The sequence below is a fragment of the Candoia aspera genome, chromosome 18, assembly GCF_035149785.1.
Source record: "Candoia aspera isolate rCanAsp1 chromosome 18, rCanAsp1.hap2, whole genome shotgun sequence".
NCBI lineage: Eukaryota > Metazoa > Chordata > Lepidosauria > Squamata > Boidae > Candoia > Candoia aspera.
In genome coordinates, this window is record NC_086170.1 from 7,096,986 (window position 1) to 7,123,921 (window position 26,936).

The following is a 26,936-nucleotide window of genomic DNA, read 5'->3' on the forward strand; positions in this document are numbered from 1 at the left end:
CAGGAAAAAAGAAAGAACAGCCTGTTTGAATTCTTGACATCAGCATCTGCATGTGCTCATGCACGGACCTGCTTTCCAATGTTAAAGATCTGCTTCACCCATGCAGCATTTTTATTTATTGTTTTTAAGAGTTTGTCAGGGTTCTGATGGCAAAACACTGGTTAACAGTCCTGGCACCAAGCCTGTACGATCTGCTTGGTGGAGAGCTTTGCTCCCTGGCTTAGGGAAGAATGGCAGGGCCTTTGGGGCAAGCCGATGCTTTAGCCTGTTGGGCGATCCAGGAGTTCAGCTCCTGGCTTGGGACAAGCTTGGACGTCACAGGAAAGCAGGGAAGAAGCTTCCATGGCTTGCTTATTCCCCACCCCCCCTTACAGGAGTCCAGCGGCTAGTCCCAGGACGACCTCCTCTTGTGGCCTGAAAGCCCGTCTTGTGGAGAAAATCGGTTTGCCTGGGAAGCCAACAACAACAACAGCACAAAGCAATAGCAAATGAAGAAGCTAAAGTGCTCTGGGGTTTTAGAATTCAAACAGACAAGCCTCTGCCACACCACACCCCAGACTTAACAACTGTTGATAAGAAAGACAAACAAGTCTGGATGGTGGCCGTTACTGATCCTGGAGACAGCAGAAGAGAAGCGAAAGAACTGGAGAAAATCACAAAGAGAAGTAGGACAACTGTGGCCAAAGAAAGCAAAGGTGGTAATAGGCGCCTTGGGTGCGATTCCAAAACATCTGGAGCACCCCTGGAACACCGTTGGCATTGACAGAATCACCACCAGTCAATTGCAAATGGCAGCTTTACTTGGAACAGCTCACATCCTGCGACGATACCTTGAATATTGTTAAACAACATCTGCCTGTCCCAGACTTGATAGGGGGACAAAAGGCCAAATCCAGTCTAAACATCTGGCCGACTGTGCGATCAACATAGTAAGTTAAATTTGTATGCTGCCTGACTCTCAACAGCTCTGGGTGGTTCACAACAATCAAACACAGAAATTACAATAAGACCAATAAAATGTTAAAAATAAGTAAAATATGGCAAGCATTATTATTATTACTATTTTTAATAGATTTTTATCCTGCCTTTTTTAGGAGGCACTCAAGGAGACAATCATACCTAATGTTCCTGCCTCCTATTTTCCCCACCCTCCCTCGGCAAAGGCCTAAATGAAGAAGTGGGTCTTCACGGCTTTTCTAAACAACATGGGGGGGGCCATCTGGATCTCGGGGGGAACCGAGGCGGGCTGCTGGGTTCCTGATAGATGGCCTAGTTTAATTGAAGGAACCTGGAGTGCACCAACCCTGCAGGATCAAATCGGCCAGGCAGATATCGTGGGAGATGGGCGGTCACTCAAGTACCAAGCCCCATGCCAAGCGGGGCTTTATAGCACCTTGAATTGTACTCGGAAGCAAATCGGCAACCTCGTGAAACAGAGGGGTTCGTGGGCATTTCCTCTTGGCCCTTCTGTGACAAGTATCTTTGAGGGACACTCTTTCTAAGCTGCAAGGAATCTTTTTTTGCCTATATAAGCTCCCAGTTATGCCAATCCCTTCTGGGCATCCAGGATGGCAGCGCTCAGCAGTTGCCCTTACGATATCTTAATTGCAGTGTTGCAATTCAGCGAGTTGTTCCGGAGCATAAAGGAACAAATACAGTGTCAGTCTGGCAGTATAACCTCTCAGGAACCTGAATGAGGGAAGAGGTAAATCAAAGTTCACTTGCTGCAATAGAAAGGAGGGTGCGAAAGATTTTGGAACTTGCAAATACAAGCAGAAGAGACAACTAAATATCCCGAGTGTGGCTTTCATGTTAAAAATTTAATGTTGTCGTAGGGAGTTTTGATTTCTGCTGAGCCAGCTGCAGCTGTGGCTCTGTGCCCACCCCCGCATCAGCCCCTCCATTCAACTGGAAGGGAGGTAAGAGCAACATAAAGACAAACTGGGAAGAAAACGTTTGCATCTGAAGTGTGGAAAGGTTAAGCGAGACAATAGGCTTGAAACAATTAAAATTGGACAGAAATAGCCACACAAGAAAAAACCTGAATTTTGCAGAATTTCAGAAGCCGGATATTGTGCAATCAGATCTGTTTTGAGAGCTCTGGGAGGTTTTGATGGATTCTGACTGACTGGGTCCAGATCTTGCATGCAAAGTGGTTAGAATGTGAAGCCCTGCCCTGGGGTGACCAAGGTCCCAGGCTGCAATTTCGGCCGTGAGGGGGCCGAGCTAGAAACTCGGAGCCCACCTGTCCTAGTCCTTCCGGAGGCAGAAAAGCCAGCTGGGCGACTCTCTCTCAGCCCAACCCACTTCACAAGGTTGTTGGAAAACAGGCAAAAGGATTATGTAGGCTGCTTTGAGTTGTATAAATAAAAGTGAGATATAAGTCTATAATAATGATGATGCAAGTCTGTAGGTAAACTGATTTGGCCACTCAGCCAATATGAAAAGCAGGTGCTGTATACTGTCTCGATCTGTTTGGAGGAAAGGAGAGAAATAATTAAATTCACTAGTAATAATAGGAACATAGAACTGGAAGAGGTCTCAGAGATCATCCAGCCCCCCCCCCCAATATAGCTATCCACTTTAGTAGCACCAACAAAGAGTTAGACGTTGGAGAGCCCCGCCAGTCGATGGTGGCAAAAGGTCAGAAGTCTGGCAGCACCTTTTCCAGCTAACACTTTTTTTTAAATGAAATTTTATTAAAGTTTCTGCCTTTTAATAAAATGTCTTAGTTGGAAAAGGTGTTAATTAGGGGATTTTGAGTTGACCCCTCCTCCCCACTGGGAATTTGGGAAGTTGCAGTATGTCCCAGAGGATGCCATATTGAGGGAGTCTGGCATGGGAACTTTGAGAGAGAGAGAAGGGATGAAATAACCCTGCATTCCTTTTAGTGGTGCCACTTGCTTTCAGTTCTTCCCTTCGTTTTGCCCCCTTGAGTGAGTTCAGCCACACAAGGGGGCTTTTCTCCTTGGGGCTGGCAGGAGGTGTTGTTCGGCTTCCAACCACACGCAGCCTTCTTTCCAAAGTTAATTTTCCATGAGCCCCAAGCTGTGCCGGAGGGCGTGTTGCCTAACCCTCTGGGTGCTGGGGAAGAGCTGCCCCTGTATTTGCTTCCCCTGCACCCTCCCCAACGCAAATCTTCATGAATGCTGACTTTGGACCCTGGCGAGGGGAACAGTTTGCCCTGGATGTTCTGTCCCTTCTAACAAATAAGCATTCAGAAGTGAAGTGGCAAGCCTTTGGCAGTGCCTCCTCCCCCTCCCCCAAAGCAAACTCTCCAGCATGGTGTGTGCAGAGCAGATGCAGAGCAAGGGATAATCCACAAGGCAGCAGTTAGATTGGAAGTGGCTGCTGGCAGCCCAGGCCGTTAAAGTTAAAATTTCGCCAGGTTTCTAGTGGGTCACCTGACTCTTAAGTGCTGAGGATGGCGATCCTAGGGGACGAGGTGACTTACTCAAGGAGGTGGATGCTGTTCTTGGCTCTCCCACCCTTTTCCTCTTGAAAACTTACAAAAACCTAAGTTCTGGCCACGTGCAGATCACGTGTCTATTGGCTTCTAGGTGCAGAGGACTTGGTCACAGAAGCTCTCCAGCGCAGCCCCTGCTCCATGCAAGGATCCCAGGAAAAGCTGCTTTTTCCAGCTCTGCACCCTGTCATGCCCTAGGACAGGAGATGCAACCTGGGTCAGCTGGAGGGCAGCCCCATTTAGGGGCCACCTCTCAAAAGCAGGCGAGACCAGCTCCAAAGGGATGCATTGAAGGTTGAAGTAGGTAGCACAATCTGGCCCCTTAAAAACCTCCCACGTCTGAAATTGTGGCCTTGCCCCCTCTGCAGTTGCAAAAGGAATACTGGGGGAGGGGGTCTTATACTCAACAAAGGTCGCTGTTTTTGGACCTTTGCCCTAGATCAGTGGTTCTGTTGCTGACCTGAATCTGCCTTTCTGTAATTTAAGGCCATTATTCCATGATCCTGTATTCTGGGATGAGGAAAAAACAGTGTTGAGCTTGGTGATTCAGGGCAGCTTAGGTTTAGGGGGAAACACAGGTGGTTCTGAAGAAGAGCCCCTCGTGTTTCTTTATGGTTTCACCCCAATAACAAATCTCTCTCTAATCATATCCAAGCAATAGTAGTATAGAAGGAAGGAAAAATGCCCCATTCTGTCCAGCAGTAAATTCAGCCAGTTTTGAACCATATCATCCTGGAGTTGTGGAACTGAATTATTCTTCTGCAGTGCGCAAGAAAATCAATTAATCTCTGAGCGGTGGCTGTCCAACTTCTTTTTTAAATTGAGAACCCACGGTTGTATCAATTTTATCATTAGGAAGTTTTTCCTTACATTTCAACAAAATCTGTGCAGTGGCAACTTAGACCTGTTATTTCTGCCCTGTGGCACAGGAAATTAGTTCCTGACCATCCTCCTTAAGGCCCTCTTTTGGGTACCTGAGCCCTGAAATCATGTCTCTTCTGTTCTCCAGCTTGAACATCCCAAGTTCCTTCAGCCTGACCTCTGAGGACATGTCCTCAAGTCCCTGTATCGTTTTTTAACCTGGCAGGACCCTTCTGGAAATGCCATACCCCAAGCGCCAGGTGTGATCTCACCTGTGCAGAGTAGAGGGGAGTATGGACCTCACGGGTCTGTAATATGATGCTTCTTCTAATGCAGCCAGAACTGCATTAGCCCTTTTAGCTGCTGCGTTACACTCCTGGCTTGTGTCCAGGTTGCTGCCAATGACCTCAGCCAAGTCCTTCACCAACCTGGTGCTTCCAGGCCCTGAATCCCCCATCTTGTGCGCGTTCCTACATTTTTCCTCCCTAAAGGCAACACCTTGCGTTTCTACCAGTTGGAGGGCATCTTGTTATCTCCGCCTAGTCTTCCAGCCTGTCCAGATTACAGTTACACTGCAATTTTGCCTTCTTGAGGGTTGGCCAGACATCCTAGTTTGCATCACCACAAATCTGATAAGGGGCCCATCTATCCAGTTATCTTGGTCATTAATAAAAAAAAAAAGGTGAATAATCCTGTCCCCAAGGCACTATTGGAGGACTTCTCTGTTTATGCTTTTCTGTGGCTAATTGTAGAGCATTTGTGCTGATACTCTTGAGGGCAGTTAGCCAACTCTTGTGGACCCACCCTCCTGTAGCGTCATCCAAGCCACCCCTTAATAGCTTGTCCAGGAGAATGTCACGTGCAGCCTTTTCCAAGCTTTGCCGAAATCAGGATAGATGATATTCATCACATTCGCCTTCTCCACTAAAGGAGGTACCCTGTCAAAGAAGGACACAAAACCTGTTTCACATGGCCCATTTTGACAAAGCCATGCTCACTCTTAGCAAACACAGCGTCGTCTTCAAGGGGCTTACAAATGCCCTGCTTTATTATCTGCTCTAACGGGTTCAGGTTTTGAAGTTAGGCTTGCTGGTTGATGATTATCAGAGTCCTTCTTCTGCCTTTCTTGAAGACAGGACCACATTTCCTCTCCTCCAGTCCTTTGGCACCTCCCTGCCTCTTTGGGGCTTCTTGGAGATCATCCACCAACACCCCAACAGCTCTTCCATCAGTTCCGTCAGAACTCTAGGCTGCATTTCATCAGGGCCTGGGGATCTGAAGACGCTCAAATGAGCTAGAAGACCCTTGACCACATTCTCGCCAACCCTGTCGTGCAGGTCCCAGCCCGTGCCACGGCATTTCCTTTGAACGCTCTGCTTGGGACGCCCTTGTCCATGACCCCGTCCCCTGTGCGCCTAACCAGGGGACGGGGTCTCTTCCCAAGGGGAGCGCACAGGTTGTTTCACGGTTGGCTTTAACAAGATGCGAGCAGCCTTTCCCTTTCCAGCAGCGATGGGGCGCACCGGTGGGACCGGCTGGTAGCAAAGGCGCAGACCTGCCACTTAGAATGGCTGGGGCCGTTGCAGTCTGTCGGAGAGGTCTCTCTTGCAGCCTGCTCCAAACCCTTTGGGGATGCTTGGGAGCACCCCACCCTCCCAGCTTCCCTTTACCCTCAAAAGTTATCTCTTAAAGGGGAGTAGTTACTGAATAAAGTGTAACTTGCCCTCTCCGTGAACCCGCCAGCAACTCTCCAGCTGGGGTCACTTCAAGTTCATTCGGTGGACTTTTGACTGCCTTCCGTGCACAGGGAAAACAGCCGGCGGCTCCTGCCGGGATCTCGCATTCAGGCCTGTAACACAAAACTGCTGCCCACAGGCACCTGCTGGGTGGCTTCACCAGAGCTCCTTGGGGGCAGCTCCCCTCCCATCAGGCGTCTGGAGAGGGGGGAGAGCTGCCCCCCACCCTTCCCAGATCCTCTGCCCGATTGGGAGTCTGCGCAGACCCCAGAAGCACTGTCAGAAGGCATTAGGAGGACCAGCCGACTGGGAGACGGGAGCCACAGAAGGGCCCCTCTGGGCCATCAGGCAGGAGAGGGCTGTGGCCGGCCTGGGCGCAGGCGGATTTCCTGTGGGCTGCAGCTGCTGGCCGTGGGCTCTTCTGCTTAACAGGAAGATGGGTTAGTCCGAGGCGATCCCACGCTACCCTCTCGGATTGAGCATGGATTTGGCACGACATGGGCTTTATCCCCTTTCTAGCACCGATCCAAAAAGCTTGTTACTGACATCTCTGTGGCTGTGTGGGCAGATGGGGCTGAGTGTTCATCTCATTTGCAAACTACGATTTCTGGTTTATTGCAATAAGTGGTATCCAGCCAATTGTCTTTTATTCATTTAGTCATTGTTAGGCAAATCATGTCTTTGTGCAAAGCGAGAATTTGGGTAAGATATTTAGGTATCCTGTAAATAATCCTGAAGTTGAGCATATGTGTGTGTGGGCATCGATGGGTGTGTATACCGGAGGACGTTCTGCATGTAATGGCACAAGATGGTTCTCTTTCTCTCTCTCTCTCTCTTTAATAAAGTGCCATAGTTTTGTAGCAAGAAAAATCTTACTGGGAACATTTATCTGAAGTCCAACTTTTCAGTTATAAAAAAACTCAGTAGATACAGTAAAGAAATACAGTAAAGTAATGGTGGAAATTTGGCACTCCAAAATGTATGAATTTAAGATCTCCTGAATGCCTGGCCGTTCTGTTTAAGCTCAACCTCTGTGTGCTGCAGTTCCGAGCATTAGCTTCATTCCCACCCCCAGGCCAAGCGCACCTTTCAGTCAGCCTCTAGATGGTCACAAGCCAGAGTGGCACTGCCACCTGAAACATATGTGAAAGGTGGTATCATAGCTTTAAAAAAAACAGGGTGGGCCATTTTTTGGTGGCACCCTAATATTACTGCTCTCACCTTAGGGCTGCTTCTCCTGCTAAGCTCCAGGCTAGTATTTTTTTCATGCCTCCACCTTTTAATATTTAACTTGGTTGGATTTTGATAATACGTTCTTTGTCACCTTGGAAACTACTAGCTCATTCAGCTTCTGTTGACCTTACCACCTTGTATACCATCTAAAATCAATCACCAGCACTGTTTTCTTAACAGCTGTTCTCTACCCCGAAGGAACATACTTCATGCACAAGGCTGGAGAGGAATCTTGGTTGGGGATTGAATTTTATATCTTCAGAATCAGGGAACGGGCCTGTTTTGTCCTTCTGTCCTGCAGAAATAGGGCCAAACTGAATCATGCAAAGCCTCCTCTGACTCTGAACACTTTTTCCCATGCTCCATCTTAAAGCTTTGAGGAATCAATGGGAGCGTGTCAAACATGTTTCTTCTCTCTCTGTCTGTCTCTTCGTCTCTCTCTCCAGCCCACCCAGTGCTGGAGAACTGGAAAGCTTCCTTGCTATTCTGTGCCACTTCAGGTGGGCATAATAAAACAGTCCCAGTACGACAGACCTTGGATTTCCCACTCCCCCAGAACGATTGCTTCTTTATTGTTGATGTGTACTCATTGATCTTAATGTCTATTTTCTTTGAGGAGGTCATCTGTTGGAGGTCTCCTTGAACATTTCTGAGGAACTGTAAGGCAGGATATAAATTTTTATAATGTGTTTACAAAGTTTGTCAAAAGGAAGCCTGTTGCTCTGGCAGCTTTCAACTTCAAAAGTAGTGCAGAGAAATGCACTTAAACATTAACCTGGCCTTGTGACCCTTCAGAAATCAAAAAGAAGACCTGAGGACATCCAAGACACAGGACTGGCTGAATGTCTTTGAAGGAGTTCTCTTCTGCCCTGAGGCTTGTGGGCCTTCAAACGTTGGACAAAATGGATGGGCGTTGCTGGGCCTTGGATTGCTTGGATTGTTAAGGCTGCATTTCCTAACCTTTTGTCCAAAGCTAATCACCCTCTCCCACCTCATGCCTCTTGCTTTAGCCATGGCAGTGTGCCTTCTGCAACAAGCAATGCGCCAGTTCTGATGCTCCCACAAAGGAGGACCAGTCAGCAATCCTTCCCTTTAGCTGGCAGCCGGTCCATGTCTTTACCTAGGTTTCAAACTGAGCTCTGGGGCCTTCCCTCACTAATTAAGTCTAGGAAGCAGAAAGACCCCCAGGTCTGTTTGAAAAATTGCTCCTGGAGTGGGTGGGCAGTTTATTTAGAAGGTTATATTCCACTGGAGGAAGCCCCAAGGGGTTATAAAAGAAAGACCCTCACTGCTCCTGAAGAGCTGCACCAGCAAACATCCGGAGCCATGAAGGGAGCCTCCTGCATGCTCTTAACCTTTACAGAATTTCAGGAAGTGGGGAGGGATTCTAAGACAGCCTTTTAAAAAGAAGTTTAAAAACAACCTCTTGGGAATTGAATGGGCATGGAAAATCACAGGTCAGTAGAGAAAAGTTAATCTGGGCGGAGGGGGAAACTGATAGTACTATCTTATCTGTCAGGTATTAGCAACATTTTGGAGTGCCCTCCCACTCCTGAAAGATAGCAAAGATCTTGTTCAATCTCATGCAAGAACATGGAAATCTCAGGAGATTTTAGAAACTGAAATGTTTCTAAGCTTCTTTTTTTTTTAATTATTGTCGGCTTCTTTCCTTGGTGTGGTGGACGCCATGTTGCAGCTGTCAGAGACCGTTATCTGTACCTATCAGTATGCACAGATGTGTAGACAAACTGTGTAGATCAGCCACATGCAATGAAACGTAGAGCACGGTTACACAATTTTCACGTAAAAGCTGGGCAAACAAGGTCCAGTTCGAACTAATTACTAGTGGATTTTTAAAGAAGTTTTCGCAATGTGTTGCCTAGCTTTCTCCAGAGAAAGAATTCTACAATCTGGCTGCCTCTCCCCCCACATTGAGCACTGAGCAAATTCTGAAGACGTCACAGGGCTTTTTTGATGATAGCATGGTGCAGCTGTGGGCAGCTACGCCCTTGGTGCAAAGAAAGGAAAAGTGGCAGGGGCAACTTTGAATCAATTGAGTTTCAGAGGGATCTCAGCCCACAGTATGACACTGATCACTGTGACTTACTTAACAACCACAATTGGGACCAGAATTTAGGTTGCTAAGTGAAGCGGTCATTAAGCGAATCTGACCTGATTTTACGACCTTTTTATGGCGGTTGTTAAGCGAATCACACAGTTCCAATTGATTCTGCTTGCCAGAAGTCGGCCAGGAAGGTCGAAAATGGCAATCACATGGCCGCAGGATGCTGCGACAGTCATAAATGCAAACCGGTTGCCAAGTGCCCAAATTGTGATCATGTGACTGTGGGAATGCTGCAGTGGTCGTAAGCTTGAGAACTGGTCGTAAGTCTTTTTTCCAACGCTGTTGTAAGTCTGAACCATCACTAAACAATCTCTTACTTGACTCTTCCTTGATCTCTTACTTGACTTTTGAGAAAGACCAGTTGACCACATGAGAAATAGGCTACCCCAAATTCAGTTAGCAAAATGTGCTGGAAAAGTGAAACAAAATGGGGGAGAGATTGTCAAATGAAATGCAACTTGCTAGAATTCTTCCCAGAACAGGATTGCTCTTTTATATCAGGCACACAGATGGCTGCTTTCCCTGGGAAGCACAGTCAGTCTTTGCCCCCAGGGCCCAGAATGCTTTCAGTCACCTCAACCTCCAGATGTGCAAAGTCCATGATTAATAGCAAAGGGTGGGCACATCGCTTTTTCTTGGGAGAAAAGTAGTCCATAAATTCTCACCTGAATTCTGAAAAATCTCACCCTCCCATTTTTTCCAGGAAAATATCTTTTAAAAAACCCACAGTGCATGACAGATGTCACAGCCCAATGGCTCACATGCCTTTCCCTTTTTGTTCTCGAAGCAAATTAACACTGTAACAAAAGACACAATACTTAGGATATAATTATATATAGATATGTTGTTAATGCTGTGGACAATTAATATGCGTCCTTTCTTATCTTACTGGCAGTTTACTGGAACTCTGTCAGACGGTCTGGGAAAGACAATGGACAACCGGCATCAGACGGAACGGGAGTACATCCGATACCACGCGGCAACCAGCGGTGAACATCTTGTGGCTGGCATCCAAGGCCTGGCTCATGGTAATCCATGATTATCAAGGCTCAGTATGCAATGGCTTTTCCTCCAGGGAAAGTCCCTAGAACAGCAAAGCTTTTAGGTTGACCCTAGTGCTCATTTAACAAGCTGTTCAAGGTACATTTTAAGAAAGTAAAGTCAGTCCTCTCCAGTCACCCAACAGTTTTGCAGCCTTTTGTTCAACCGTGAGACACTTTGCAAGGCATTCACACAATTATTTTGCCATGAAATCTTAGAACTTGTTCTAGCCCTAAGTACTTGCATCTTTTCCAACAGGTATTATTGGTGGATTAACAAGTGTAATAACGTCTACGGTAGAAGGTGTGAAAACCGAAGGTGGAGTTAGCGGCTTCATATCAGGTCTTGGAAAAGGACTGGTGGGGACTTTAACAAAGCCGGTGGCCGGCGCCCTGGATTTTGCCTCGGAAACAGCCCAAGCTGTGCGAGAGACAGCCACGCTGACTGGCCCCAGGTTAGCAAAATGGGTTGGGTGGGTTTCCATCTTTTGTGTGGTGTTGTCATACAGAGGGTCACCCTGGGCTGATGATCCAAAGCATTTTAAAAACGGCGTTTATGTATCTTTGATTACCCTTTCTCCAAATGTTGGTCAGCAGCAGTAAGATCCCGGCTAGAATCTTGGCTTTGGTTCTGGAGGACACTTAGAAGGAAAAGTGTTGTTGAAAGGGAAGTTGGCAGGGAAATCCCCTTATGGGTAAGCATTTACCCATTTCTCTGTTGGAGCCAGGGAGAGAGGTTCCTCCTACCTGCAGCACAGGATTGCTGGACACATTCACCCTCCATGGCCCCCTTTGATCCATTCAGAATTCCTTCCACTTACGAAGGCATTTTATTTGCCATCCTCGAAACTCCTGTTTACCTCGTGGGCCTGGTTTAGGTAGGAGTTTGTTTGTCCGTGAGACTTCTGTGGCCACCCATATTTTGTGGCATATCTCAGGGCAGCTCAAAGCCTCAACACTAAGACCATAAAAGAGCAAGAAAAACCAACCTCCATCGGCTTTGTTGTTTGGCAAATCAAGGCTGGAGTGATTTTTGTGGCTCATCTCTCTCTTTTCCTTTCTTCTACCACCACTCCTTCCATTTTGTGAACCATTCCTGGCTTGGGGGTGGATTCCAGAAGGGAAGGCCAGAAGAAACTTTAGAAATGCATTGGGCCTTCAAAAGCAGAAGAGATCTCTAGGAAGCGGCTCTTGCCCCCCCCCCTCCCCAATTTGGCCTTTCAGAACAGGCTCCCTGGAAAAGGACACAGCTTTTTCCTACAGGTGCCTTTTCTGAGGATTTCTCACCTTTAAAAGAAAGAGAAAGAGTCCTGCAGTCGCCAGGGGATCTGGAACAGCAGTTGGTTTCTCAGACATTACTCTGTGTGTCCCTTATCTCTGCACCCCATGCTAAACCCTGCTGTGATGTTTCTTTTTAACTTAGCACGACCCATTATAGCTTAGTACTACATGTGAATGTATTTGGGGCTTTTAAAAACTCCTGGTTTAATATGTCTGAAGGCACCAACGTGGGAAATAAAGAGGGCACCCCCCTGGGAATGGAAGTCCCTTCCTCTCTCTACCTGCTGAGAAGCAGCATTTGCACAACTTTCTCAGCTTGTGAGGGGTTTGGCTTGGCATCTTGTGCAAGTTCATTCTTTGTAGACTTTGGTTTATGTTGAAATGTTGTGTGAATGCAGGCAATGTGGTTTGTTCTGCTTTAATCTTGGGGCCAAAGTGTCCTCCTGATACTTGATGGTGACCGGCAGTTTAGCTGGGTGGGGTCCCCCCCACAATTCGGCTTGGCCCTGCCCAAATTCAGCTTCTACAGAGACTAGGTGGGGAGGGGAAGGACAGACATCACACAGATCCCTCCCCCAAAAAACTCTCAGGCCTTTGCATGTTGGGTGAAATGGTTCTGGTTAAATTCTGAAGTCTGAAAATGACAAGGAAGAAGGGCCTGTGTTGCATTGGTTCCCCTTTCTGGTATGGATGATTTGGAACTGAGCTAATAATGTGTCATTCTAAATACTTCTTTCTCTCTTTTTGCTGAAGTTGCATTGTTGGTGCTCCACATCTGGTTGTGTAAAAACGCCAAGAACTAAAACAGCTCCGGCTACCTCAGATTATTGAAACATTGTGTGGGTGGTCTTTTGTTTGAGGAGGCAATGTGCAAAGGTGTTTAATACTGATACTCGGTTTTAATCTGTGGTTCTCAGCACAGGTGGTTTATATATCTAAATCTCAAAAAAAAAACCTCTCCTATGATTGTGTGAGAGTTCCCTTTTCACAGAACCCCTCTCTCTGGCAGCCTGCTCGGGACAGCTTTCCCCAAGTTCCCAAATGCCGGATTGGGGTTCTCCATGTGCACTGCAAATCTCAGAGCTGCCTCAAGGCTTCGGCATCAGGTATGGGCCTTGACTTACAAGATAGGACATCTAGAGAGGAGGTGTATCTCTGTAGCATGGCTGGCTGGGGAATTCTGGGAGTTGAAGTCCACCCATCTTCAAGCTGCCAAGGTTGAGAAACCCTGCTGTATTGCTTAGGGATTCCAGTATGTTGGGAGGAACTTCACTATTGTGCCTTCTGAGAAATAGATACTGTGTGACTGGCTGTGCCACTTTTGTGAGTGCACCAACAACATTTTCCAAACATGCCCAGCAGCCTAAAGAAGCCCTGAGTTTTCCCTGTTTTCTGAAGCTTCAGCCGTTCCCTCTCCCCCCCCCCATTCCAAATGCAAGCCAAAAGCAAAAAAAAAAAAAAAAAGTACTGCAAATGTCTTTTCCTTGTGTTGGCTGAACTCTGAATACTCCCTTGCACTCCAGAGCCCGGAATAATCCATTTCTCATTCTCGTGTCACTTATGTAAGGCTCTTGAAAAGAACGAAAAAAAACTTTCTTTTTCTCTCTCTTCCCCTCCCTTCCCTTTGAATAGTTATGAGGAGGCATGACTCATTTCTGCTTAGTCTCCTGGATGCACAGAGATTTCCCCTGGCCTTATTGGCACTCACGTGGTTTTCAGAGGACCTAATTAGATGGAGATCTTGAGCAAGAGAAAGTGGGAAAATCATGGCATTAAGCCATTTTTTTCCTATGCAGTCCCTGAAACCTTTTTGATTGGTGGGGATGGAACCTTATCCTTAGATTAGATAGAGTACCTCATATTAACTTGCCTCATTTCATATTTGATCACAGTGGCCCAAATCTGGCTGGTAGGTATGAGGAACCCCATCCTACAAATAAGGCCAGTGCCTTTCCTCTTAAATAGGAGAGAAGTGTTGAATTCTTGCCAACATTTCTGATGGCACAGGTCCCATTGCAGTGGAATAAGCTATCAAAAGGCCCACAAAGCATTGGCAGCTTTTGGGCATCCTGGACCACGACCACAACTTGGAGCGGTGTCCTCGGTGCCCAACAGACAAATGGCTGAATTATTTCAGAACGTTGGGGGTCAGGGCAGCTGTTGCTTTGAATTTGGCAGAGATTTAGAGCAATTTTCCCCATTTGGGGCAATGTTTTTGAGTAGAGTAGCCACCCCAGCACTGATAAGTGCTGTGTCGCTGAACCATTTGTTCTGTGAGAATCTCTTTTTTTCAGTGGAAAGAAGACGGCTTGCTCTGAACTTACTGAAGCCCATTCACCCTGCCCTCTTTGTTGACATGAAGACAGGGAGGGAGGTTGGGATGTCTAAGCCAAGTCATCCAGCAACGCTTTCCCCATTTCTTCCAGATTTTTGAAAAAAGCCACTACAGTATTCATTTCTCTTTCCACCATCTGCAGAGCAGGTGGGGATCTCAAGGCACCTTTCTCATTGCAGCACTTGGCATCTTCAAGGCAGAGAAGTGAAAAAACCTTGGCTTGACCCACGTCCTCAAAAGAGTGCCTGCACTAAGCCGAAGTTATTTGCCACTGTTTTTCCCAAGCGAGCGAAGGTCTTGCGATCTCTGCTCCTCCAAGTGGCCTTACAGCTGCCACATCTAGTGGCCATTGGTGGCCTCACCAAGATCGTGATCTCTTCATCATCCGAGAGCAGAGGACGTGGAATAATGGGTTCCACTTGCAGGAAGACAGATGAAGTTAGGAAGAACTTCCTGACAGCAGGAAGAGCAGTTCAAGAATGGGAGGTGATGAACTTCCCTTCACTGGATGTGCTCAGGCAGAGGCTCAGCAGACACCTCTGGAGGAGGATTGAGCTGGGATGCCTGTGTTGAGCAGGGGCTGGGCTCGGGGGGCTGCCTCTAACTTGGTGGCTCTGTGTTCCCCCATGATTTTGTCCCAGGTAAAAGCTACCTCCCCATTTTCCAGCCATGAACTGCAGACTTAGACGCATTGCTAAGGGAAGTGCTTCTTCTTTCAGCTCACCCTGCCATCGGCATAATCCGTGGGTGACAAGAGCAGACAGAAGAGCCGCCTCCCTCTTCAAGCTGGTCATCCCCTCCAGCGGAGTTCAGCTGGGAGTCAGGAGGTCTTTGCAAAGCGGCCCCTTCCCCCATGCCAAGATTGCGCTGCGACAGTCATGGCCTGGATTACAACAAAGCTAGCTGCTCTGGCATCCTCTTTAGGTTGGGGTTGCAAGTTTGTCCTCATCAAGCCCGTGTGTAGACATTGTGCCTGGGAACCCCTCTTTAGGTTGGGGTCATATGTGTGTCTCCGTCAAGCCGTTGTGTCTTAATTATATCTTGAACAATTACTCATTAATAAAAAAAGGGGAAAAAAAGACGTGCCTGGGAAATAAATTTGTTGGGAGGTAATTACAGCCAATTTCCCCATCTCTCTATTTTTTACCCAGCCCCTCTGAGATCTTGAAAGAAGACAGAGAGCAGACCGACTTTCTGTACCAAACAGTGTTTGTCCAGAAAAGCAAACCATTTATCACAAGGCACGCCGGGCTAGTTTCACACCAGCAGAGAGACTTTGGGCAGCTCCCAGGCTGCCTTTTTCAGTTCCCAGACTGATGGCTGTGACATTACTCAAAATGCGGTAACAGCAGGTCACTGTTGTGGACCCTTGCGGTGACAGCGGGTTGCTCCTTCAAGCAGTTGAAGTCAGCTTGACAAATATGGCCTCTGGAAAGCCTGTTGAAAAATCAAGGGCTTTAGAGAAGTTTCTTGATATGGGAGGGTGGAATCTGGCTCCTGGTCTGATCTGATGTCACTGTACAAGAGTGTAACAGGCCTGGTTGACACACCTGTCCTTCTGTAATCCCATAGTGGGGGAGATTGTCATAAGCTGGGTAGTAGCCAGAGAAGCCAAGAGATCCAAGTTTTATAGGGAGGTTTATATATATTTATATTTATATTTCGAATTTCATCACTGCCCATCTCACTCAAAGTGACTCTGGGCAGTTTAAAATTGTTTGGTTTCTCAGGTATCAGTCAATCTTGGCTGCTCCTGCCAGCTGTGGGACCATTCATGATGTTGGATGCAGAGTGTCCCCTTCGCTCCCAAGAGAGCAGAGGATAAATCCATCCTACGAGAAGAATAGATGTGAAGGAACACCATGAAAGCTTGTCGATCAGGGTATTTAGAGCCATGTTCTAACTTGGGGTCCTTCAAAGGCATGGCCAGTGCAGTTCTCGGAATTCACCACCGATGTAATCTGTTATCATTTAGTGCACTTCAGTGGAAAATTATACACAGACACACATATACAGTTAATACGCTCATATCTTTGTTTTACTTCAAGGCAACGCACGAGGTTCCCCAGCCCGCCTCCTTTTTATCCCAAGGTCATGTGTGGCAGACTCATCGAAAGCAAGTGGCTCAGGGTGACTTGGCAAGCTGTGTCAACGAGTGAACGTATAACGGGCGCTCCTGTTTTGGACAAGATGCCAACACCACACTGCCTTTCTAGTAATACAGCTCATTCCCACATGTGTCTTTGTGTTACGGGTGTTACTGGACATGACACAGCACCATGGAGTTGGAAGCACTACAGCACTTGCTCAATGCAGAATTCCCCATTAAGTCTCCCAGGCAGATGCTGCTTGAGATTCCACTTGAACACATCACTGGTCCCACTGTTCTCGGGAACCCTTTCTTAACACTGAAACAAGACTTCCTATGACTTAAATTCATTATCCTACGTCCTGGACTCTGGAAGGAAAGAGAATGAGTCTTGTCTGTGACATCCTGTCATATCCCCCTGAGTCTTTTCTTCTTGAGCTAAACCTCCCCAGGTCCTTCATTCTCTTTTCATCAGACTTTCCAGTCCCCGTTCATCTTCGTTGCCCTTCTCTGAACCCATTCCAGGTTCTCCAGATCCCTCCTGAAGTGCCTTGCTTTCAGCTGCACCCAGGACTCAGAGCAGGGTCCGATCAATGCAGAATGGAGTGGAACAATTGCTACCTGCACTTTGGAAATTAAGTTTCCATTCCTACTGCCTTGTGAGCAGCCACACACCCCACCCGGTCTTGGATCATCTGCCAATTTGGTAATCCCTCCCTCCACCTCCTCGTCCAGATCCTTAAGAACAATGTTGAAAGATCCTCACTTGCCACAAGGAACAGTCCTGCCCTGGGTCCTTCAACATCGCCCTCTCTCCTCCTGATAAAGAGCCAGCAGTGAGCATTTTCTGAGTATGATTCTCAAGCCCGCTCTGTATCCATTTAATTGTCATGTCACCCACCCCACACTTTCTGTCCCTAATTTAACCATGATTCTGCTGCTTGTCCTCAAGCCTGTCTGAATGGGCCACAACGCACAGATGCCATGCCTCGTAGCTTCTGAAAAATCAAAGTCCAGAGGGCATCCCCAGCAGCTTGCTTCTGCCCAAGGGAAATGTGCATTTGCAGTGGTGTGTAACGCACAGATCTCTCTAATTCCCGGTTTATTTTTCATTCTGTTTTGGTTTTGTGCACTGCTGTGGACGAAGAGGAAGTGTGTGAAGGGGATCGTTGGGAGCAGAATGATGAAAGCCGGGTGACAAGGTGGCAGGTGGGGCGGAGGGGAGGACTGACGAGAGGCAAACTTGCATTGAACCCTCCTGCCTTAAGCAGGTAATCACTGCATCATTGTTAGTGTCTGTTCTAAGTGATATGCTTCTGGGTTCAAGTGGAGTTCAGCCAAACAGTCCTCATTGTAACAAAACCTGCCTTTCATCCCCAGCTTTCCAGGATACGTTCTTGGGAACACAACGTTTGGTGGGGTTGGGCTGCCTCTACGGTCACAAAGCCCCCTCTTTCCCACCATCGTTTTGCTTATTGTGGGCATATGAAATGATGCTTCAGTTGCGTGGAGGGAGGTGTGATGATAACAACTTGTGAGGGTGTGTGAAAGGTGGCAAGGTGGACAGGCATGTCGGGCATATTTTAGCAAGCCTGTTTATCAGGCAGGTTCCCAGAGCTGTGTGTTGGCTGGGCATCTTCTACCTCAAACAGCCTGTTTTCTTGGCCTCTTACCCCGGTCCACTCCACACACGCAGTTTTGGGCTCCGCTGCATTGGTCCCACAAATTGCTGTAAGGATGGCTTTGAGTGCGATGCTTGGAAGTTGCCAGGGCTTGTGTCGTTCTGTGTCTTAATTCTCTTTGACTTTTCTTTTTTTCTGTTTTTTTTGGGGGGGTGTCTGTGCTCGCTTTCCAGTTGACTCTTGACTCCTTCAGCAGACAGAAATGGGGATCATCTAAGTACAGTTCAGTAACTGACTCTGAAGTGTGTCCTTGCATATACCTCCTTTTGCCTCTGTTCTCCCCTCCTTCGTCCCAATTCCCCTCTGGCTAAGGAAAAACATTTTTTCCCATTGGGGAAGACTATCCATGCATATTTAGCCTTTCCAGAAACAACATTTGTATACAGCAAATGTCTGAAATGTGTTTTTACTTGCAGTAAAAACATCTCTTCTCTAGAGATTGAATGAGGAATCTCTTAGGTTGTTAATAGTATATTTGAATATATTAGCTATATGGTGTTTCCAACCTGCTGGTTATTCAGAGTGTGTCGGCAATCCACCACTATTCTATTGCTTCTATTGGTTTTCTTTTCTCTCCTTCCTTATAGTATTTTCTGTACGCTACTTTTAAATGGGTATTTGTATCAGTGTTACTTCCCTTTTTTCTTGAAATTATAATAATAATTTTTAAAAGACGAAATGCGCTTTTACCATTATGCTGGTCTGACTGTAATAAAGATTTGATTTGGTTCGATTTACAGAACACAGCCAGTTTCTGTCAGATTGTTGAAAACTGAACGACGACAAAAAGGCAGCTGCCTCTCCACTCACTGTAGTGGCTGGTGTTCAAAGCACTTTCTCCAGAAGGGAGGGAGGGGTGGGTTGGTAGGTAGATTTGCTGTTTTTGGATGTTTGGAAAAAGAGCCCTTGTGTTAGTTAACCAGCAAGGAAGCCTTGTCTTCAAGTCCTCGCTTGGTTATGGCGTCGTTGCAGCCTCACAGCTTCGTGCACCAAATTAGGCCCATCGACTGTGCCCAGGCCTGTCGTCCTTTGATAGGCTTTTCCGAAGGGTCTGCTCCTTGACTGAAGGGGATGTATTGACCGGGCATTCGCAGAAGCCACACTTCCGTGCTCGCCCTCAGAATCCTTTGGCCACTCCGCGGTAACACGTGCAAGAAAAGCTTGGCGTGCCTCCATGGGCCATTTTTCAGCGGTTGCTCGCAGGAGCGCAGCACCCATGTTCTAGCCCCCAGCCTGCGCTCGACCCGCAGGTCCTGCTCGCAGCCGAGGGCCACGTCTCCCTGTGCCAGAGCCCGGAGCCCGCTGGGGTGGGATTCCACTCGGCCTGTCCCTCTGCCCTTCCCCTGAACTCTTCCCGTTTCGGTCCTGAGCCATCGGCGCCTGAGCCTCGCAGCCTTCAGCTTCCAAAGCACATCTCACTTACAGTACCAAACCAAGGGGCTGCGTGGGCGTCCCAAGCCAAGGAATGTGGCTTTGGGGTTTTGGTACATAAATTTAGCCAACCCGACAAAGAGGAGAGCCGATCTGAACTTTCCTGATGATCTGGGTGGGGGGCAGGGGAGGTTTGTGTCCCATTGATTGCGGTCTGGCGCAAAGCCAGGCCCCGGGCTTGACCGGCAGTTGAACCATATCGTTAAGGCGTGTAATGCTGCTTGGGTTTTGTACGGCAGCCAACGAGTACAGATCCAGAGGGCAAAAGTTTAGAGAGTCGAGGCTGTCCGAGTTAACCCTCTCGCACGGCATGTAATGTATCCTGCTCCTGCCGAGGAACAGCCGCTTCCCGATTAAAAATGTAAACCTGCAATTATTTCTTTACTTCCGAGTCTGAGCCACAAAGGGAAGCCGGCTTCGGAAGAACAATGGTTAACATTGATGGCTGGCACCTTCCCCTGCCCCTTCCTGAGCGGAGCAGGGCTGATCTGTGGCTGGCGGTTTCTCGGAGCGCCCTGGGAGTGGGGCATGGGCTAGAGGGTCCCAGGTTGAGCTGCTTTCACCAGCTGGGAAGAGACCCTCGGACTCGCCGGTCCCACTTAGCGCCTCCTTAGCCTGGGCAACAGTTCCTTCCAAGGGATGGACCCAGAAGCTTCTGCAGGCAGCCCTGTCCCTTCCCAGGGAGAGCTCCAGGGGTTGGGCTGCTGCTTGGTCAGCCTCTCCTAGAAATTGGGGTGCCCTGTTGGCGCTCCCTTCATCTGGGCCCCCTTGTGCAGCCTTTGGAAGGGCTGGAGTTGCCGCATTAGCACCTCCCGAATGCTGTGGGGACACACCACATTGGGGACATTCCTGGAAGTGGAGACGCACAGCTTTCTTTAGGCAAAGGGCCACACTTGGCCATAACCCATTCCAAAAAGTGTGGGGAGCGGGTGATTCTTGTGGGCACGCGCCAGGTCTCCAGGCAGGCATGTTAACCGAGACTAAGGAATGGCTTGGCTCGATCCCTGCAATTTGCTTTCTGTCGTTGCACTTAAACCAGTCAGAGTCCTTGTGGCCACATGTGCTTGACTGTAGAGCTCGGTTATGTTTGTGGAGTGGCTCAGCATCGTGTGCACACCCAGCCTGGGCGGTTTATCATTCAACGTTTTGTGCAAACTCCCCAAGTGGGTTGATTCAGTAACCAAGTGGGGAGCAGGAATCTCTGGCCTTGATGCTTTCTTCCCCCTGCGCCCACGTACAATAGTGCTGTGGGACGGTGAGTCACAGGAGAGTGTGCTTGTGAATTGTTTTCCACGGTGGTACTTAACAAGGCAGCCCCACATGATCGGTCCTGTTAGAGCCACTAAAAACGGGGTTTTTTTTTCAGAGGTCTCTACCTTTGCAGAGAAGATGGAGGGAAGGACTTGGGGGAATTAATTGTATAGAGAAGCAACATGAGAACAGCTTGGTAAAGACCATGGAGTGTACAAGCTCATGTATATCTGATTTTTCTGGATAACAAAGGCGTATTCTTTGTTCTACAAATGGCAGAGCCCAAGTAAACACCAGGCAGTGCATTTCCTCTGCAGTTTTGGTCCCTCTGCTTGATCCCTTTAAAACTTGGTGAGGGAAGCTGCCAAGCAGAGAAGGTGCCCAGGAAAGTTGCAGCTGTTCCCCAGCATCTGTTGTTACACTAATATACACCCAGGGTCTGGATCTGTCCAGGTTAAGCACCGAAGCAAAAACAGCATTGCCATCCAGCCCAGGGCTATCTATATCTGCCCTCTCCATCCTGGCATCTCAGACAGGGAAGCTGAGAAGTCAGATAACTTTGTAACCCTGAACCTAAGTCTGTTTAGGAAAATTGTGAATGTGGTGGGCTGTTCAATCTTCTTTAAAAAATGAGGATGTTGCATGAAAAATGTAGCTGTGCAGGTTGTGTTGCACCCAGTTAGACACGCCCCGCAGGGGTTCAGCCATTTGTTTTCAGCCCCCTCAAAATTCTTTCAAAATAGCTATTTTCCCTGGTTAGCACTCAGGTCTCTCACTGGAAAGTCTGGTTTCCTTAGTACAAGGCAGAAGTACCCCCTTTTCTCCCTGCTGTGATCAACAGTCTCTGTCTATTTTCACCCGTAACCTTCCTCTGTTTTGCTACTGCAGAAACAGTGACCAAGTAATCCTGTCCAATGCTATATATTGTGTTTGAGACCCTGAGTTTCATTTTTGGTTATTTCTAATTTGCTATTCTCTGTTAAACAAAAAATGATTAAGTCAAAAGGCACAAACATAAAATTCATCTCTCCATGTTATAAAAATGTTGAGAAAGCATAAACCATCAGAAATAGCCCATGTATAATATTAATATTATATTATGCATGGGCTATTTCTGAAGGTTTATGCTTTCTCAACATTTTTATAACATGGAGAGATGAATTTTAAGTTGGGAGGTAGAGGAAAGAAAAAACATACTGCAAATTTGTATCATAAACAAATCAGCTGGAGAAAATTAGACCAGACCACAGACTTAACTCCAAGAGGTGGTCGTATGATATCAGGATGACAATATTCTTCTAAATTCTAGTCCTGGATCTCTAAAGTGAGGCCTTTAGAAACCATGAGCAGAGTGAAGCTGCTCATCTGCCAGTGGCAATAAATAATATATTTCTAAGAACATCCTCTGTTTATGCGGTAGGAAATGTCAGTATAACAACATTTTGCAAGAAAGGAGAGATGGGATCTGATAGTATAGTAAGCTGGAACAGAAAAGATCTTTGGGATTTGCTATCAAGGAACTGATCAGCCAGAGTGTTTTAAGTCAAAGCTGAAGCCCAGTGGCTATATTGATGGAAAGGCAAGCTTCTTGGGATTAAAAAAAAGACTGGTTCAATGTGTAATTTAAGAACTGAAAGAAGGATATGTTCTGGTTTGGTTAACTACTGTAATTGCCAAAGAATTTCTGTTTAGCAGTCAATATTAAGGTGGGAAATCTCTTACTGAAACTTGGTTGTGTTACTCATGGTTCTCAATTGCACATCAGGCGGGCTGGCCTACTTCGCCTCCATTGTATTGGTAAAGTATATTCAGGTTCCTGAACCAGCATAATGTTGCTTCAGCAGTTAGAATTGCAGCGTTGAAAGAAGAGCTTTCCTGCCTTTTGGCAAGCTTTAGACGATGCCACGAACCTCAAAACACCTGCCTCCCTGCTTCCTGCTTGGTAGCAGGCTTGCTTTGATGCCTCCTGACCTTCTGAGAAACTTTGAGCAGTACTGTGAAGATGTTGCCTCACGCCTCCAGGAAAGGTGAAATGACTTGGCGAGGATGTGCTGATCAATAAGAGGGAGTGTGTGTTGAAATCCCAAAAGGCCCAGAATTTTGTGGGTTATTGCAATAGCAAGTGAATCAAATGATGTAAGTGCCTTTCGGGGTCTGTTTCCTTTTCTTAGGGAAAAGCTGCCAAGGCATCATCACACACCACCCTCTTGAACAGTGGTCTGTTCAGCTGTTCTCTGCCTCCAGCTCTCTGTCTCTTCATTTTTCCCCCACTTAACAGGACCCTTCTAGATCCCTGAGCATTCTCCAGTGTGTGCCTTTTAAATCGGAATCAGTCAAACATATTGATGTTTGTTGTGAGCTGGATTTAATATAACCCAGATGCAGACAAGCCACCATCCATTTAGCTTTCTGCATTTTCAGCTTTTTAAATTTTGGCCCCATGGCCCCTTAATTATAGAATGCAACTTGAGGCAGCCAAACAAACTGTAATTTAACAACAACAACAACAACAATAATCACAAACTCTGGAATGTTTACTTGTTGTCCAGCTCAAATAGACCCAGTTGCCGAAAGCTGATGGTTTGCAATTAATTGTTAACAGCATCCAGGACTGTTGAGGAAAGTGAAGGAGCATCTTGCCAACAACATTTAAACCATTTCAAACTGAGATATCCATACAACATAGGATAGTTGCAGTTTCATCTCTGTTTGTGCAATTAGCACAGCAACCCCATTTACTTTTAGGGTTTATCTTGAATTCCTTCCACACTGCTGTTCCTTCTACCCTTGTGGGCAAATCCACCATTATTTATTTAAGTTACCATACTCATCAAATGACTCCAGCGCAGACATCCGGCAAAGACTCCATGAGGATGTTTCACAGATCACACCAAACTAATATTATGGCCGAACACAGCGGCCTGTGAAATGGTTCGTTTCCGACAGCCTGACAGGATTCTCACCACAAGCTCAGCAGCAAAGTAACACATTCCATGCTTGCCTTGTCTACTGTGCTCCGCAAACCAGGCCCTGCAAGATAGTGAAGGGGGTTATTAACCACTTTCCTTGCAGAATAACAATGTCAGGATCAAGTACCCTGCTTAAAATGGCCGGTATCCAAAGATGGAGGTAAAAGGACAGGTTCCCTGTCCTTTTTTCCTTTTCCGGCAAGGTGTACCAGTTCACACACAAAAGCCCGTTTAGGGAAGCTGGCTTGGAGCTCCTCGAGAATGTAGTTCTGCTCAAATGAATCGCTCCAAGTTCCTGAATGGATCACAGTGTAGTTCTTCGTTGCAGTTTTTTGGACTTTGTCTGAATGTTGTGCTAAAATTCTCAGCTCCAAAAAGATGTACCGCGTAATACTTTAGCGTAGGATGCATACAAATGTAGGCATGTGATCTGTGTTTGCTTTAATTCAGAAAGAATGGAAGGTTTTGTGTGTTTTTAAAAGGGTTTCACATGTGTTGAAACTGATGTGGCCTGAAAGTAGACGTCTCTGTTGCTCTCCAGTTGGCCTAATCCCTGGGTGAAGGTTTTTCTTCTCCCTTGCATGCTTGGATCCCGCCCCCCCCCCCCCCTCACTTCCTGATTTGTGATATATCTGGTAGTTTGCTTTTGGGTTTGAACTGTGATTTCCACTTCTGGAAGGAAGTGAACACTTCGCGCTGAGAGACTTGGATGCTACTCTGGGTGAACTGTGGAGGGGTGGGGCTCACCAAGCCTGTCAGGAGCCAGAGGACAGAACAAAGCAAAGCAAGCGGAATGGCCCAGCCAGGCAGTCCGTCCTCCTGATCTCTCAGCAAATATGGGGTGGGCACCCTGGCCTGGCAACCCACTTCCCTCCCTCTCCTTGCCCTCAGCATTCAGGGGAAGCTGTCAAAGCTTCTGCCTTCAAGGCCACCTGCTCCCAGCAGCTGCACAGCGTAGCAAAACGTTCCTTCCCACCAACTCTGTTAACCCCGTTATTTGAGTCGGGTGCCAGCGGACACCCGGAGCCAAGCACAAGATGCTTCTTCACCCCTGTCTAGGCCATAGCCCTCCACCTTCCTTCTGGCTCTCTCTTCTCTCCCTTGTTATACTGCTGATAATCTTTATGGTAACCCGCAGCTCCACCGGACGGGACCCCGTTGGTCACAACCTTGTCAGGTATGGCCACAAGGACATGGTCTGGGGAAGGCATTAACTAGCAGTATCACTCAGGGCACTTCTGCCAGCCTAACGGTGAGCCACACCTATCTATAGAGCTCTCGTGAGCTGGATCTCCTTGGCCATGCGGGGTCATAGGGGTTGCTTGGGGGGCAGAATCTGCTTGGCCCTTCCCAGGAGGCCTCTGGCTATTCCAGGCATGAAAAGCCCCCTACCCACCCAAAGGAGGGGGTGCAGGTGGGGTGCAGCAGTCGTGCTTGGGTTGGCTTGCTGGCTGCTCGGGTTTTGCTCTGCTTCAAGAAGGGGGCTGGGGACCAAAACCTATGAGGAACACTGAAGCCCTGTAGATGCCACCACACACGGCCAGGTGAGGTCCTTCTCCTTGGTGCAGCCAGAAGGGGGGTTGAGGGGACCCACGTGCAAGTGAGGAAACTCATAGGGTGCATCCGAAACCAAAACAAGGGGCTGCTTCATTGGTAGAAAGCTGGTGTACCTGTGTGAGGTCTGAAGCACTTCCAAGTCTGTTCAAAGCGAATGATTAGAAATTAGTATCTGGAGAAAACTTGCTCCCTCAGCCCATCAGTTTTGTGTGCTGCTGCCCAGAGGCCGGAGCAGAATCTCGCGTACAGGCTGAATGGGTTGGCTTTCTCTAGATCAGGCAGGGCAGTTGGCAGGAGTGGGGAGGAACTGGTTCAGTGCCTATAGAAGAAAAAGCAGAAATAAAGCGAGGCAGCCCCCAAGCAAAATTTGACACCAAGTCTTGGGAAAGTCCACAAAACTGTTACGGGTTTCTTCAGTAAATGCTGGGGAGGAATGAGGAATCAGCACGATGCACAGAAGGACTTTTCTTTGAGACATACTCGGTAGTGAAAAAAAACTCCTCATAGACTTCAACTTTGAGCTGCATTGAACCCAAAAAAGAAAAAGCGTGTGATAAAAGGCCACTGATATCTGTTGGCTGGGTGTAAGCATGACTCACTAAACCATTATTTATTTTAATCAGATCTGGTTAGCATGCCACAGTTGGCCGAGGGTTCCATGTGTTGTGTGAAGCCATACAGTAAGGTTTACACGCTACAGTGGCCTGGTTCTCCCAACACACAAATCACATGATGGCTTGTGCAATCCGGAAAGACAAACTAGACAAGCTGTTTCATCCAGTGTCCTTTGTGTAATCTTGGCTAACCAGACACGGATAATTTGGCATAGCTTGTGAATCCAGGTTTAGGGTTCATTGGACCCCAAAAAGTCAGAATCGTGCCCACTTTAAACACACTTAGAGCTCTGATAACAATAGTAAGCGTGCCATGTGTGACCTGTTTTCCTCCTCACAACCAAAATAAAAGAGTGAATCTGTGGGATTCAATAAGTCTAGATTCCTTGCTTCAAATGTGTCAGGCGAGAACCCTTAGAAAGATCATTGATCGTAGAAGTGATGCCATTCTTACCATCCAGTCATATTTTCTAGAATTCCAGCATTGAGCCAGGGTACAATTTCCTCCAGTCCTCTGCTAGCTGGAACCCTCCAATCTCGGGTACTGTAGATGACCAGGCCCTTGGTTGCTTTGGCTGGATTAGAACCCAAAGCCCAACGGCTCTGAACCTCCCCTGCGCAACGTGATCCTGCACTGCTCTAGACGTCTCCCGATCCTAATGCTCTTCCCGTGTTTCATTGACAGGGCCCAGGCCGAGCGAGTCCGGAAGCCACGGTGCTGCCGGGGGCCCCAAGGACTGCTGCCCCGCTACGCTGAGAGCCAGGCAGAAGGGCAGGAGCTGCTCTTCAAGCTGACAGACAACATTCAGGATGAGTTGTAAGTACGAGGCTGGCTGGCTCTCCTAGGGCGGGACAGAATCCCTGGGAATTGGGGCAAAACTGCCCTCTGGTTGCACCCCCTTTGGGAGGCCTCGTTGTGGCACTGCGCGTCTGCTCCTGCCGGGCCCTTGCCATGGATCAGCTTGGCCTCTGTGCTGCAGGTGGAACCTGATGCAGGGGACTTGGCCCGGCTCCTGCCATTCTGGGACTTGACTTTTCACTGTCTCACTCACTGTCTAGGCCAGCCTTTCTCAACTTTTTGACCCTGGAGGAACCCTTGAGGTCTTTTTCAGGCCTCAAGGACCCCCTGCACATTCAGGCTCAAATGTAGGCCAGAAGTTACGAAATTATTCTATTCGTTTCATGGGTAGGCCTGTGATGCGTTAACAGTGCTCTTAAACTGAAAATGAAGAATGAAACTTACCTCTAATGTGAAGTTCCTGAATT

The 26,936-nt window shown here is 47.6% G+C and overlaps 1 protein-coding gene across 2 annotated transcripts in view; it reads left to right on the forward strand.

Moving 5' to 3' along the window:
• Positions 1–26,936, forward strand: part of VPS13D (vacuolar protein sorting 13 homolog D) — a 115,973-nt gene that overhangs the window by 84,479 nt on the left and 4,558 nt on the right. For both annotated transcript variants that reach the window (XM_063317491.1, XM_063317490.1), the window contains 3 exons: positions 10,317–10,449; positions 10,721–10,916; positions 26,356–26,487. In XM_063317491.1, coding sequence (XP_063173561.1) covers positions 10,317–10,449; positions 10,721–10,916; positions 26,356–26,487 — 461 coding nt within the window. The remainder of the gene's footprint in view (positions 1–10,316; positions 10,450–10,720; positions 10,917–26,355; positions 26,488–26,936) is intronic.